This window comes from Lotus japonicus, chromosome 5 (genome assembly GCF_012489685.1).
Source record: "Lotus japonicus ecotype B-129 chromosome 5, LjGifu_v1.2".
NCBI classification, from domain to species: Eukaryota; Viridiplantae; Streptophyta; class Magnoliopsida; order Fabales; family Fabaceae; genus Lotus; species Lotus japonicus.
Window position 1 is genome coordinate 60,203,309 of NC_080045.1, and position 17,134 is coordinate 60,220,442.

Here is a 17,134-nt window from a genome sequence, read left to right on the forward strand (position 1 = left end):
TCTCTAATGTGAAACTGAGGTTACACCCCTAACTAAATTACAAAAGCAAACAAGGAGGGAAGCATGCATCTGCATATATGTGCATTATGAAAGTCAAATTTCTGCTAGTAGGCTGATTATTTATGGAGGTTTGGTGTGTTAGGAACACTAACAGACAAGGCTACAGAAGGAAGTATCCTCCTTTGATAGACTTAGAATCTGAACAGAAAGGTACATCAAGAAAAATAAAACTAAACCATAGTACCAATTTGACTTAGTAATAGAAATATTTTATAGAAATTATAAGAAGGCCTAGGTACCTGCTTTGTTCCTCCAAAACCATTCGAAATTCCTCCATAACTTCATCCCCTTGCAATTTAAACAAGTTAGCCTAGAAAGGATATAAAGCTAAAACAGGTTCCTACTAAATAGTTGCAAAGGGAAAATATTTCATATGAAGACTTTAGCAAACTGAAGCCCTAAACATTTCTTTCATTTATACCCATGTTTCCTTTGTAAACCAGTGTATTTTCCATTTTTGACAGATCCAAATTCAGCACCTCAAAGGCACTTATTCATGAAACAATTTTACAAAGTTATTCTCTAAATTAAAAGGGAGGAACAACTATCGGATGTCCCCAAAAGGACAAGGGAGGAACAACTACGAGTAAGGAGGATAATATATCCTCCTAAGCAACATTGAAAAACCAATGTGAAAGTTGTACCAATTTGATGAAACATACATGAGAAATAAGATAGTTGAGGTTGTTGTAGGTGGGAGGCACTAACATAGTTGCATGAAATAAAATTTGATCCCCAAAAGCAAAGATCCAGCATTGGGTTTACCAAAGATAGAGCTTGAATTTCCCTTTCTAACTCATTATCACTACTCCTATCTAACCCAAGTATTTTAAGAACCTAAACAGCAGCAGCCTTGGCAATGTTTGTCAGCAAAGCTGGGGATTTTATTTTCAGGCTTTTATTTCTTTCAACTTTATTTTCAATTTTATTTCTAGATTAACCTACTGAGATCTTGAATGTTTGTGTTGTCTTACTTTTCTATAAAACTGTAATACCAACCAATGAATAATACAAGAAAACCAGTCACTATAAAGCTAATCTTCAATTCATTCATTACTTTCTAGAAACCAAACCCATCCTTCTCTACTGCTTACTTTAACATCTAATAAAGTACAGAAAGGAAACATAATTATTGAATAAACCAACATTGCAGATAAACTATATGCTTTTCAATTGCTACATTGGTCCATATACTTTTAGCCTTTTAGGCTTGAGAAAATTTAAGTTAATCATGAAATTTACACTTCAATCAATTTAGGAGATGATATATAACTATATTATTAAGTTTGGTTTGGACTAAGGAAAAAAAAGTTTTCAGAAGTACGAGAGGTCGAGAGCATAAGAAATACAAAAAGCTTTTTTATCCAACAATTCAAATAGATGGTGTGCTAGATATGTATCCAATTTTTAAGTTTTTTAATTTTGGATATCTTCTAAATTCTTCTTTGTCATACATATACAGGTTAAACAATAGCAGAAAATATTCAAGTACTGCGGCACCTGCCTGATGAACTCTGTTTTAGCACACATTAAGCATCTATTACAGCTTTGCAGATGATGGCCTCAATAATACTCAACAACACTTTCTAATTAGAATAGAATCCAAAGATCACAGCAAATATAAGGTGGCTTATAAAAAAAAACTACAAATATAAGGTGAATCCAACAACCAGTTATACAAAGCAAAGAGATATAAGCAAAAAAATTCAAAGATGAGGCTTCACCAAAACATCTAACACCCTTCATTCTGTGATAAACAAGTTTCAAGCTTCTGACGCACAAGAAGTCAGTCTTATAAGCTAAGCTTGGAAGGCTCCATAAAATGAAACATATCATGGTGGCGAAACTAGACTCTCATGATAAATCCCTCCATGCCATTGACGTGGTGAACTTCGCTTAATCCTACAACGACGTCCAAATTGGCCATTCTTTGAGTCATACGTAACTAAATAAGAACAAGAACATGGAGTTCTAAGAACAACAAGACCATTTCCCAAAATGCACAAGGGATTAAGATGATGAGGGGCATTGGATCTACAAATAGGGATTCTAGAAATATGGAACTTACGAGGGATCGTCATCACTTTAGTCCAAGACCCCTGAACTCCATAGTCTTTCATCAACCATAGAACTAAGAGAGTTTTGTGAGAAAATTGCCACACATAAAGATAGCTATTGGAGACAGCCAGGTCAATACGCCCAACTTCATCCTCCAGCATAGGAGGTAGCAACAATTTACCATGAGTCTCATTTTCCACGTCAAGCGAACTAATCATCCATTTACCAGAACCATCACCTTTTGCAGTAAGCCAATGCAGATTACCATTCACTAATGTCTGGCGCGAACCCCAACTAGAACCCCAACCGGCACTAGCGACACCAAACGGGAGATCCTGAATCGGTGTTCTCCAATTACTTTCACCAAAGGTATAAAGCCTACCCACCATTTTAATAATACCATAACCAACTTCAACCCCAAATGCTAGCACCTTGTACTTGTCATTGACTTTATCATAGCCAACAAATGCATTCTGGATACCAATCTGGTAAAAGGGTTCCACAATCTAAAACAATCATTAACATCACACAAACACAGTAATCCATTGATTGAACCTACAAAATGGTTGTACTCTCCTTCCATCTTAAATTTACGTTTTTCATTAAGGGTTGGTGGGTTTTTGAAGAATGAATTCATAGAATATGTAACAACCTTGCTCGAATCTTCGGAAACTAAGGCCAATCGAGGGTGGGTCATGATTGTACCTGAGTTTGAGGTGTGAAGGTGATCTTTCCCAAATTGGGGATGGGTTCGTCTAGTAACGCCGGCGGTGACAGCCTCCGTGACATGGCGGCGGCGGTTTCAATGCTATCAAGCACCACACTTTCCCTGCTCGGACTTATATTCTTCACAACTTCACGTCATTTTGTGATTTAACTATTTATATGGGTGAGTGAGTGGGGTGATGTGTAGATTTTAATTAAAGTGTTATTCAAAGAAACCTTGAGGTAGGGGTGTTCGCGGATTGGATTGGATCGGTTTTGAGGAGAAAAATCATCCGATCCGATCTCATCGGTTTTATGATTTTGTCATCCAATGGATTTTTTACTAAATTCAAATCCGAACCAATCCGATCCGATCTATAGCGGTTTGGATTTGATTGGATTGTTCGGTTTTTGTTTCACTTTTTTTTACTTTGAAATTGTGTTGTATAAATTTTAAAAATACATAATATATGATAAATACAATGATACATAATTTATAACATTAATATAACATTCATAAATTATAACATAGTCAATCAATTTTAAAATTATGATTATAATTGTTTACTTTGATGCATGTATATAGTAAACTTTGATGCATGTTTGATATAATCAATATATATACAATAAATATGTACTATGTAAGTGTAAATGGAATGATATATTGATATATGTATAACTAAAAGTATACATATTTGTGAATGTTCGGTTTGGATTGGATTGGTTCGGTTTTGGAAATCAAATCCGAAATCTGATCCGATCCAATAAATAATTTCGGTTTTTTCAATTTTCAATCTGTTCGGTTTTCGGTTTGATTGGATTTCGGTTTTTTTGGATCGGTTTGTCGGTTTTGTTTGGATTGGTTCGGTTATGAACACCCCTACCTTGAGGGGTGTGAATGAATGGGTTAAACTATTTATATTCTTTTGGCATGCTCAGTTCAGCATTGACAACTTGTTGCATTGGTTTTGGTTTGATATGGCATTCAATGAATGAGATTTTCTAACTCTGTTTTTCTGGTAGTGAAGAAACTAGTTAATTAAGATGTTTAGAAGACAATAGGAATGGTTCTCTTTTGTTTACATCTCTCTCAGAGTCAGTTGAGTAATCAACATAGAGCATATGAATATTTAACATAATGTCCTATCTAAATGTAGATTTCAGAACAATTTTCAGAAAGCTGTAATTGTTTACTCACTATATAGCCAAACATTTTTCTAGCTTCAAGTCTAAGGTCTTCAAATGTGGCATGCAGCTCATCAGTTAGTTTCTACAGTTCTACTTAAGTGATGTAATGTGATGATTGGCATACTAAAATTATCCAAGCATTGGGAGTGAACAAAGTTTGTTATATGCTGAAGTTACGTGGTCTGCTACTACACTAATCAAAATAACTCGTTAACATTTCTCAGCTACATTAGTGAGCTTTAGGTATGCAGTGTTACAACTTACAATAAATAAAGAAAAGTGCGATTGAGATGATTGATTCTACGATACATCTTTGCAAATATTGGCCTCAATAACACTCAACAACACTCTTTCTAAACATATAAAAAAGGAAAAAGATCATCACTAAAAATATAAGGTGAATCCAACCATATCAATAATACAAGATAAAGAGATATAAGCAAAGAATTCGAAGAAGAGATTTCACCAAAACAACTCAAACTATGTAATCTATGATAATAAAGTTATATGTAGAGCTTGGAAAGCTCTGTACAAATGCAACATATCATGGTGGTGAGACTAAACTCTCATGATAAATTCCTCCGCGCCATATCATTGGTGAACTTCGCGTAATCCTACAACAACGTCTAAATTTGCCATTATTTGAGTCATAGGCAACTAAGTAGGAATGGGAACATGTAGCTGTAAGAAGAACAACACCATTTTCCAAAATGCACAAGGGTCTAAAATCAGGAAAGTCTTTCTTGTAATAACATCTAGAAATATGGGATCTGGAAAAATGAAAATTGTAAGGAATTGTCAATTTGTCATCAATTTAGTCCAAGACTCTTGAACTCCATACTCTTTCATCACCCATAAAACTAAACGAGAAGTTTTATAGTAAAAGAGTTGACACACATAGAGATAATTATTGAAGACATACAGCTCAAGCCAATAGTTATTCTCGTGACATTCCAGTTTATTAAATTGAGGAGGTAGCAGTATTTCACCATAAGTCTCTTTTTCCACATCAAAGGAAATAATCACTGGTTTACTAAAATCATTCAACCAATGCAGATTGCCATTCACACTCACATATGTCATACACTTAGCATTAGCAGGACATGGGAGATCCTGAATCGTTTTCCAATAACTTTCACCAAAGGTATAAAGTTTGGCCACGATTTTACCACCATCGACCCCAAATACTAGCACCTTGTACTTGTTGTTCGCTTTATCATATCCAAAAAAAACGTCATAATAGAACATAAGATTTTCGGGAAAAAGAGTGGGCGGCGATCTTTTAGACTCCAATCTGATAGCAGGGTTACACAATCTAAAACAACCATTATAATCACGCAAACATCAATCCATTGAGTGAACCTATAAAAATGTGCTTGCCTCCAATCTTGAAGGTCAGTTTTTCAGTAAGGGTTGGTGGGTTTTGAAAGAATGAATTCATAGAATATGTTGTGGCCTTGGTTGAATAATCGTAAACTAAGACCAACCGCTTGTGGTTCATGATTGTATTTGAGGCATGAAGGTGGTCATTGACAAATTGGGTATGAGAGATTAGAGTTTTCCATAATTTACACACGCACCTAAATTGCAAAAGGGATTTCACCGGAAGCTTCACTAAGATCTCATAGATGAGTTCGTCCGGTAAGACCGGCAACCGCGACAGACTTGGTGACATAAGGACGGTGGTGATTTCAAACATACGGTTCAATGCTATCTGCAATCACACTTTTATATCCCTGCAATGCTGCCCTACATTAACAGAATTGCTCAATTTTAAAACGATTTTCTTAGATCCCTAAAAATAACGATTTTCTTAGAGATAAGCCCATAATAACATTAAGTAAATATGCTCCTTAAAAATAAAACCAAATCTAAATATTTTTCTTTTAACGTGACTAAATCTAAATATTATCCCCATGGATATATCCTTTGAAATTATAAAAGCCTGATATACGTGATCTTCATGATTCTTAATAAGTAAAACTCCAAACAAATCAATCCGAATAAAAAGTATATACGGTAAACATTTATATAAAATTGATAAAATAAATAAGAAAAAGGAGGTGCATGCACGGATAGTATAAAGCTTTTTTTTTTTAATTTTTGTTGGATTTCTATCTCAGAAATCCCTTGAACGCAATTGATTATCACAATCAATGCTAGATTTAGGAACAATCAACACAAGAATGAATCTTGAAGTAAACGTAGGAAAGAATGAAGCTCTGATTGAATGAAGAAGATGAATATTATTGATACACTGCACTCACATACAGTGAGTGCCTTTTATTCATTACACGGGGATCACAATTAACAACATACAGACTCTGAAGGACCAACTAATAAACTCTCTAAAAACACAAGGACCTAATCTGAATTACCACTAATTCCAACACTCCCCCTTAATTCAGAATACTCTCAGCAGATACAATCTTCAGCTTCTTACACAAAGCTGCAAACCTCTCAGGCCTTAATGGCTTTGTAAACAGATCTGCAAGCTGGTCCTCAGTTGGACAATGAACCAACTCTAGTTTCCCTCTTGTGACTTGGTCCCTCAAGAAATGAAAACGAGTCTCTATATGCTTACTTCTTCCATGAGCCACAGGATGCTTGGCAAGATCAATAGCTGACTTATTGTCAACCAGCAACTTCATAATTCCAGAAGTTCTCAGTCCAATTTCCTCCATCAATGTGTTAATCCATAGAGCTTGACATGCACCAAATGAAGCTGCAACATACTCAGCTTCACAAGATGAAAGTGCTACTATTGGCTGCTTCTTGGAACACCATGAGATTGGTGCATCACCACACAAAAACACATAGCCTGTAGTACTTTTCCTATCATCCTTGTCTCCACTCCAGTCACTGTCGACATGACCTGTGACTTCCTTCTTCACATTGTAAGCATTTCCTGGAAACAACACACCATGACTAAGGGTTCCTTTAATGTATCTAAGTATCCTCTTGGCAGCTAGATAATGAGACTCTTTAGGATTCTCCATAAACTTGCTCACAAGTCCCACACCATAGCTAATTTCAGGTCTACTACAACACAGATACCTTAAAGAACCCACTAGTTGCTTGAACAATGTAGAATCAACTGACTTCCCAGTATCTGCCTTAGTCAGAACAGTACCACACTCCACTGGAGAAGTCACAGCATTACACTCAGCTAGATTAAACCTCCTCAATACCTCAGCCGCATACTTCCTTTGGCTCATGAAAATTCCTTGCTTAGTCCTGAGAAATTCAATTCCCAAGAAAAATGAAAGCTCTCCCATGTCACTCATTTCAAATTCAGATTCCATCTTCTCCTTAAATTCAACTATCTCATCTTCACTGCTCCCAGTAACCAAGAGATCATCCACATACAGACACACTATGATCATTCCAGTGTTCTTTGATCTCTTGACATATACACCATGCTCAGAGATGCATTTTACAAATCCCAACTGATTCAGAAAACCATCAATCCTCTTGTTCCATGCTCTAGGAGCCTGCTTGAGTCCATACAAGGCTTTATACAACCTATAAACCTTGTGCTCATCACCATTAACCTCAAAGCCAGGAGGTTGTTGGACATATACCTCTTCATCAAGAGGTCCATTGAGAAATGCAGATTTAACATCGAGCTGATGCAACCTCCAATTCTTAAGACTAGCAGTAGCAACAACCATCCTTACAGTTTCCATTCTGGCCACAGGAGCAAAAACATCAGTGTAGTCAAGCCCTTCCTTCTGTTGAAAACCCCTTGCTACAAGCCTGGCCTTATACCTAGCTATAGAGCCATCTGACTTTAACTTGGTCTTATAGACCCATTTCACAGAGATAGCCTTCTTCCCTTTTGGTAAATCAACAAGACTCCAAGTCTTATTCTTCTCAATAGAACCAAGATCTTCCTTCATAGCTAAGATCCAATTATCATGATGAAAAGCCTCTTAAACACTCACTGGCTCAATCTCAGCATTCAAAGCTAGATGAACCAGATCACCTTCATGTGTAACCTCATTGTCAGGAAATAGCACATAGTCATCTAACCTAGCAGGCAAGTGTCTTGATCTTTGAGTCCTCTGAACCACATCACCAGTAGGAAGATTCACAGTTCCTTGTACAGCTGATTCGCTTGATCCTTCATTCACATCTGTTTCAGCATCAGGTAACAACTCAGGAAAATTAAACTGAACTTTTGCACTGGATCCCACTGCTTCATCATCAGGCCAATCCCATGTTGTTTCTTCATCAACAACAACATCTCTACTAATGATTATACCATTTGTCACAGGGTTAAGTAGTCTATAAGCACTTGTAGAGTGATACCCCACTAGAAGTAGCTTCTCACTCTTGTTGTCCAGTTTCTTCCTCCTTTGATCTGGCAAGTGTCTATAACACACAAATCCAAAAACCTTAAAATGTTTCACAATTGGCTTCAAACCTGTCCAAGCTTCCTCAGGTGTCAAAGACTTCAATCTTTTGGTAGGACACCTGTTGAGAATGTAAGTGGCAGTAGATACAGCTTCACCCCACAGTTTCATTGGTAACTTCTTGCTACTCAACATACTTCTCACCATGTTAGCAATAGTTCTATTCCTCCTCTCAGCCACTCCATTATGCTGAGGAGTATATGGAGCTATTATTTCATGATAAATTCCAGCTTCTTCACAAAATGCTTTCATCTCCTTTGAAACATACTCACCTCCACCATCTGTTCTCAGGGTTTTTATGCTTCTACTGCTTTGCTTCTCAACTAACATCTTGAACTTCTTAAAAATCTCAAACACTTCTGACTTTCTGGTTAGTAGATAGGTCCACATTTTCCTAGTATGATCATCAATAAAAGACACAAAATATCTATTACCACCTGATGACACAACCTCAAAAGGTCCACACACATCAGAATATACCACATCCAATGCATCCTTAGAATTCACTGGCATACTCTCATGAAAAACATTTCTAGGCTGCTTGCTCAATAAACAACCTTCACACAACTGACCAGAGACCTTTACCAGTGGAAGACCCTTCACCATATCTTCATTATGGAGCTGATTCAAGCCTTTGAAATTCAGATGACCATATCTGAGATGCCAAAGCCTATCCATATTTGAAGTACTTGCTTTCATACACTGTGCATCACTAGTGTTGAGATCAACCTGAAAAGTCTTGGTTGTTGCCAATGCTAATCTCAAAATCAACCTATACTTTGGATCAAACACTAACAGATTCTTCCCTTTAGTCTTCAATGAATAGCCTTTCTCAACCAACTGCCCTAGGCTAATCAAGTTATGTTTCACACTGGGAACATACAACACATCTGTGATAAATGCTTGTTTTCCATTCTTCTTTTTGATAAGAATCCTTCCAATACCAGTTGATCTAATAGTGCTATTGTCAGCAAACCTAACACTACTAGATTTCCTCTCATCCAAGTCAACAAACCACTCTTTGTGACCAGTCATATGAGATGAACAGCCTGAGTCTAAGTACCAGGTGTTCTCATCAAGCATGTGAGAACTAACAGCAGAATTTACAACTTCACTACCAATAAGGCTAGGAATTTGAATAAAACTACTACTAGATTCATCATCAGGGACAACAAACAATACCTGCTCACCATCTGATTCATCATCTTCATGAGCAGAATAAGCTCGATCATCACCACTTGTCTTGTTACCCTTCTTCTTATTTTTGCATTCATAAGCATAGTGTCCATACTTTTTACATGCAAAACACTGAACACTCTTCTTGCTTTTTCCTTTCTTGAACTTATCTTTATCCTGATTCTTTTCCTTGGAATCCCACTTCTTCTTGGATTCACCTTCATCCTCATGTGAAGACTGCCCAGAATCCTTGTTCTTCCAATTCTTCTCCTTGAAGGTCTTAGAGTTGCTACTCCACTTCTTCTTGCTGGTACCACCATGAGCATACAATGCTTGTTCAGTTTCTCTGTCAGACTCTCTCAGATTCAATCTTATTTCATGAGCCTCCAATGAACCTTGAAGCTCCTCAACCTTCATTGTATCCAAATCCTTAGACTCCCTTATAGTAGTAACTATATGATCAAATCTTGTAGTCAAAGATCGAAGAACCTTTTCTACAAGCATTTGATCATTCATAGTCTCTCCATTCGTCTTCATTTGGTTTGTCAAGGTCTGAAGTCGAGTAAAAAACTTAGAAATCGTCTCTGATTTCTCCATCTTCAGAGCTTCATACTGTCTTCTGAGAGTCTGCAACTTGACCTTCTTCAATTTTGCCACACCTTCGTAGCTCTTGTTCAGAATATCCCACGCCTCCTTCGACGTTTTCGCCGCTGCAATTTTCTCAAAATTTGCAGGGTTAACACACTGATGGATAATGAACAGAGCCCGCATATCTTTCTTCTTCAGCTCCTTATGAGCAGCGCTTTGCTCCGCCGTTGGTTCCGCCGGTAGAGCATCATACCCAGAAGTCACCATCTCCAGAACATCTTGAAACCCGAAGATGACAAGCATCTGGGTATTCCACCGTTCCCAATCACTCTTGCCGTCAAGAACCGGCAACGAAGCTGGGAAATTGCCATTCGTTCCAGCCATCACCTTAAAAGAAGCGTCCACTTCCACCGGAGCTTCCAACGGAGCAAGCACCTCCGTTGTGACTGATTCACACTCCGTCGTAGATCGCCGTGCACGGGTGGTGGCTCACGTCGCCGGATCGTGAAGCTCTTGATACCACTGTTGGATTTCTATCTCAGAAATCCCTTGAACGTAATTGATTACCACAATCAATGCTAGATTTAGGAACAATCAACACAATAATGAATCTTGAAGTAAACGTAGGAAAGAATGAAGCTCTGATTGAATGAAGAAGATGAATATTATTGATACACTGCACTCACATATAGTGAGTGCCTTTTATTCATTACACGGGGATCACAATTAACAACATACAGACTCTGAAGGACCAACTAATAAACTCTCTAAAAACACAATGACCTAATCTGAATTACCACTAATTCCAACAATTTTCCGGTGTAAAAAAAAAACGTATAAAGCTTTTTATACAGTAAATCAATTAGATTTTTTATAAAAATACTTGTAAGTTGTAAGATTTTTTTTTTTGAAAATTAAGTTGTAACATCAATCAGATTAATTTAAAATACATGTATGTATCATCAACTAGTTAAATTAAAGAGTTTAATTTTGATGCACCGACGGTGTAAAGCTTTTTTACACTGTCAACCAATCAGATTTCAAGGATGTGACATGTCAATTAATGAAATTAAATGAAAAGAGATATTTTCTCATATTCTTGAAATCTGATTGGTTGACGGTGTAAAAAAACTTTACACCGTCGGTGTATCAAACTTTTTCTCTAAATTAAATGTTTTCCGATGTATCGGAAAAAAAAAAACTAGTTAAATTAAATAAAAAAATTGATTTTTCACGCATAGGGATGGCAATTTTGCCCAAACCCATGAGTACCCGCCCGAACCCGATCCGATTTGACGGGTAAAATCCGAGTTGACTGGATTTGGGTTTGGGTTTTGCCCGTTACTGTAGTCATTTATAGGTTTGGGTTTGGTATTAGTTAAATCCGTGTCCATACCCGCCCAAACCCGAACCCAAAAATACCCGAAACATAAAATTACAAGAAAACCCTCATACATATATATATTTATAAACTTTGTTCTTAGTGTTTGATGATTAATTGTACTTTTGTATGTTTGAGAAAGTAAACTCTAAACTATTGTTGTCTCACTTTAGTGATGGATGAGGATGATGAATAGTTTTTTTGTTTTCTTTCTATGAATTTTACTTTTTTTTTATATGAAAGTAAGTTCTGGATTGAGTTGCTACGTAACTAATGGGTTTGGGTTTCGGGTAAATCCGAAACCCAATGGATTTAGGCATGGATTTCATTTTATCGCCCATAAGGTTTGTGTTTGGGTTTGGGTTTGGGTTCTGGGATTTGAGTTTGGGTTTGGTAATTATAAAACCAGTGCCCGATCCTACCCGTTGTCATCCCTATTCTCGCATCTTAATTGAAGTATGATTGGATAATTGGGAATCACAGTGCACCCAAATTATTCTCTAGAACTCAAAGGAATAAAATTATATTTTACTACTTAACAATTTTTGTGATTTTATTTTTATATTTAATTTTCATGAATTTTTCTTTTCTTTTTATTAAAATAATTAAATGAAATATTGCACAACAAAAACATCTTTTTGGTACAACGAGTGGTTGGTTCAAATGGTACATGTTTGATTCTCCTTAAGCAAGGTCTCGGGTTCGAGCCTTGGATGAAAAAAAAAAACTTCATTGGGATAATTAGTTACATTGATGCGGATGCTCCCGATTCAAACAGGATTGTCTTTCGAAGGAGGACACCTTTCTTACACGAAAAAAAAATAAAATTGGTCTGTGCACAACAAAACATCTGAGTACCTTCAAATTAGATTAACTTCCTTTAAAAAAGGAATTAGAATAATTTGTCTTTTTAAAAAATGGTAACTAACTAATCTAATTCTCCAAACTTTTTCTTTCAGTTCTTTTAAATTATCTATCTTATTAAGTTTGTGGTTATCAATCAGATTAATTGAATTCAATCCTATATCCGTTGGAAGATTTGGATTGAATTATTTTTTTATATATGTATATAAAGAAGTAGTAAATAAATTGTTTAATAAATATAAAATAATATAATTTACTAAGTAATTCATCTACAAATCATAATACTAGAGTTGGTAAAATTAAGGATTTTTTATTTTATTTTCATGAGCACCAAAGGCATCTCTAGACTCTAGCTAACGATTAAAAATATTCAACGAAAAAAAGAAGCTAACAATCAGAAATTAATGCCTTTTAAGTTATTTTTTTTTTTACAGCAATGCCTTTTAAGTTTTAACCACGAGGTATAAGGGTTGTTTCATTTGGCTTCCTAGGCCTGTATTTGTCATGCCACCACCAATAATCCTGTGAATCACTGCATATCCATCTTCCATAGCTTTTATGGCCTCTTCGATCATAAAAAATGAAAATCCTCTTCCTTTTTCTCCTAGTGTTTGAACTCGACTCGACTCCAACAAACATGTTAAATAGGAAGGCCAATCCCAATAATCCAAACCTTGAAAGGCCAATTGGAAACAGAAACACCACCAGCTTTAGAGACATGGTGTGTGTTGAAATCAAACAAACCACACATCTCTAATGTGAAACTGAGGTTACAGCCCTAACTAAATTACAAAAGCAAACATGGAGGGAAGCATGCATCTGCATATATGTGCATTATGAAAGTCAAATTTCTGCTAGTAGGCTGATTATTTATGGAGGTTTGGTGTGTTAGGAACACTAACAGACAAGGCTACAGAAGGAAGTATCCTCCTTTGATAGACTTAGAATCTGAACGTACAGAAAGGTACATCAAGAAAAATAAAACTAAACCATACCAATTTGACTTAGTAATAGAAATTCTGACCGAAATATTTTATAGAAATTATAAGAAGGCCTAGGTACCTGCTTTGTTCCTCCAAAACCATTCGAAATTCCTCCATAACTTCATCCCCTTGCAATTTAAACAAGTTAGCCTAGAAAGGATATAAAGCTAAAACAGGTTCCTACTAAATAGTTGCAAAGGGAAAATATTTCATATGAAGACTTTAACAAACTGAAGCCCTAAACATTTCTTTCATTTATACCCATGTTTCCTTTGTAAACCAGTGTATTATTAAGTTTGGTTTGGACTAAGGAAAAAAAAAAGTTTTCAGAAGTACGAGAGGTCGAGAGCATAAGAAATACAAAAAGCTTTTTTATCCAACAATTCAAATAGATGGTGTGCTAGATATGTATCCAATTTTTAAGTTTTTTAATTTTGGATTTCTTCTAAATTCTTCTTTGTCATACATATACAGGTTAAACAATAGCAGAAAATATTCAAGTACTGCGGCACCTGCCTGATGAACTCTGTTTTAGCACACATTAAGCATCTATTACAGCTATGCAGATGATGGCCTCAATAATACTCAACAACACTTTCTAATTAGAATAGAATCCAAAGATCACTGCAAATATAAGGTGGCTTATAAAAAAAACTACAAATATAAGGTGAATCCAACAACCAGTTATACAAAACAAAGAGATATAAGCAAAAAAATCCACAGATGAGGCTTCACCAAAACAACTAACACCCTTCATTCTATCATAATCAAGTTTCAAGCTTCTGACGCACAAGAAGTCATATAAGCTAAGCTTGGAAGACTCCATAAAAATGAAACATATCATGGTGGTGAAACTAGACTTTCATGATAAATCCCTACATGCCATTGAAGTGGTGAACTTCGCTTAATCCTACAACGACGTCCAAATTGGTCATTCTTTGAGTCATACGTAACTAAATAAGAACAATAACATCCCGTTCTAAGAACAACAACACCATTTCCCAAAATGCTCAAGGGTATTAGGCGAGGAGCATCGCATCTACAAATACGGTATCTAGACTTGAGAGGGATCGTCATCACTTTAGTCCAAGATTCCTGAACTCCATACTCTTTCATCAACCAAAGAACTAAACGAGTTTTGTGAGAATATTGCGACACATAAAGATACTTATTGAAGACATGCAGGTCAAGACTCCAAATTTCACCCTCCAGCTCAGAAGGTAGCAACATTTCACCATGAGTCTCCTTTTCCACGTCAAAAGAAATAATCACCAATTTATCAGAACCATGACCTGGCCCAAGCCTAGGCAGCCAATGCAGATTACCATTCAGAAATGTCTGACGCGAGTCCCAAGAACTCCTGGCACCAAACGAGAGATCTTGAGTCATTGTCCTCCAATTACTTTCACTTTCACCAAAGGTATATAGTCTGGCCGAGAGTTTAAAAGCACCATCAACCCCTAATGCTAGCACCTTGTACTTGTCATTCACTTTATCATAGCCAAAAAATGCATTATTAGGGATCCAGTGTCTACTAATCTCTTTAGGAAAAGCAAGGGATTTCCTGGAAACCAATTTGGTAGAAGGGTTGTACAATGTAAAACAACCATTATTAATATCACGCAAACACAGTAATCCATTGATTGAACCTACAATATGGTTGTACTTTTCTGCCATCCTAAATTTACGTTTTTGAGAAAGGGTTGGTGTGTTTTGGAAGAATGAATTCATAGAATATGTTGTGGCCGTGTTCGAATCATCGTAAACTAAGGCCAATCGAGGCTGGGTCATGATTGCACCTGAGATTGAGGAGTCAAGGTGATCTTTCGCAAATTGAGGATGGGAAATTAGGGTTTTCCATGATTTGCATACGCAATTGAATCGCTGTAGGGATTCCACCGGAAGCTTCAGAAGGATCTCGTAGATGAGTTCGTCTGGTAACGCCGGCGGTGACAGCCTCCGTGACATGGTGGCGAGGCGGTGGTTTTGAACGTCGCCACTCTCTCCCTGCTAGAAATTATGGGCTCGTTTGGCACGTCGTATTAGGCATGATAGTATAAGCTTATACAATACATTATGAGTTTATCCATTGTTTGGTGATGACATTGTATTGTATAAGCTTATCCATCAAAGTCCCCTTATACGTTAAAATGACGTATTATTTAATTCATCATGCGAGTGATGGATAAGGCATGATAAGGTTGTGATGTATAAGTCACCATCACCACCACCCTCTATTGCTGCCAACTTACACCACCATTGACACTACCACCGCCACCACCCGATCACCGTCGTCGCCGCCACCACCACCATAATCACTGCCACCACCACCCTATCGCCACCACCACCACCATTGCCTCCACCCTCCACCGTCGCCGCCACCCTACTAAGCTTCCACCGCCTTACCACCACCACCACACCCTATCGTCGCCAACACCACAACCACCATCGCTGCCACCACCGCCACCATCCGATCACCACCACCGGTGTTGCCGCCACTGCCACCACCACCGCCGCCGCCCTACCGCCACCACGGACACCACAACCACCACCCTATCGCCACCACCACCATAATCGTCGTCACCACTCTATTGCCACCACCGCCCCCACCGACACCACAACCACCACCCTATCGCCACCACCACCACCATTGCCTCCACCACCGCCTTACCACCGCCTTACCACTACCACCCTATCATCGCCACCACCACAACCACCATCGCTGCCACCACCACCACCAACCTATCTCCACTGTCACCACCACCGCCACCAACACCAACCTACCACCATTGCCACCACCACCAACAACCTACCACTACTTCCATCACCACCGCCACCACCGTTATAATCACCTCCATATTTGATTTTTATTATATACCATTATTCAATACTTCATTAAACATAAAATTGCATTAATTTAAACGATATGGTAAATTATACAGAGTATGTCCAAACGCTTGATAGTATAAGAAAGTTATCAGGGCTTATACTATCAGGCCTAATACTATCAGGTCTTATACTATCAAGCCTTATACTATACATCGCACCAAACGGGCCCTATATATTCTTCCCAACTTCACAATATTCTGCACCTGAGTATTACTATTTGCATTAAATTGATTTTTGGTTTTCTTATTTAACCTTTTAGTGACTTTTCTGTTTTTCTTTTACAGGAGGAAAATACTCAAAATAGTAACTTTTCTGTTTGAAGATCGGGGTCAAATTAATTTTTCTAGATCTTATTTTATTCTTAAAAAATACTAAATTAATATTTAAGTGCATAATAAAAACATACTTTGTTATAGGGAAAAGCCCATATTAAAATTCATACATCACTCTTAAAAATTATATTTTTTAAAAAAAATACAAGTAATATTTTTTTAATCAGACAACGCAAAGAAGTATCTGACACGTGTCGTGTCGTTGTCATTCGTGTGTCGGTGTTCGACACTTCACTCCATATATAAGAAGTGTGTGTGCTTCATAGGTTTTTACAAACTTTATGGAAACTTACTAACAAACAATGTTGTCATTACTACACCGATAACTTTATTTTTAAGTAAGCTTTCGACAACGTTGTCCTCAATAAATTTTAGACACTATAAGAAACATGGCATTTACGAACAGTCTGTTACTGAAGGGCACAAATTTGTCATTGATCGACTAATTTACCGACGGTTCAACCTCAATATTGATTTCTCAATTAGCATTTG

General features: G+C 37.1%; 2 protein-coding genes across 2 annotated transcripts; both read right to left on the reverse strand.

The window, feature by feature from the left end:
• Positions 1–1,630: 1,630 nt before the first annotated feature.
• Positions 1,631–2,981, reverse strand: LOC130720645 (uncharacterized). Its single transcript, XM_057571317.1, has 2 exons — positions 2,824–2,981; positions 1,631–2,603 (listed from the first exon to the last, which is right to left on the reverse strand). The coding sequence occupies exons 1-2, from the start codon at positions 2,905–2,907 to the stop codon at positions 1,893–1,895; spliced, it is 795 nt and encodes a 264-aa protein (XP_057427300.1). The 5' UTR covers positions 2,908–2,981; the 3' UTR covers positions 1,631–1,892.
• An 11,280-nt stretch (positions 2,982–14,261) lies between these two features.
• LOC130719911 (F-box/kelch-repeat protein At3g23880-like) lies at positions 14,262–15,098 on the reverse strand. The gene has a single exon (XM_057570506.1). It carries the CDS (start codon positions 15,096–15,098, stop codon positions 14,262–14,264), a length of 837 nt encoding a protein of 278 aa, XP_057426489.1.
• Between the last annotated feature and the right edge of the window lie 2,036 nt (positions 15,099–17,134).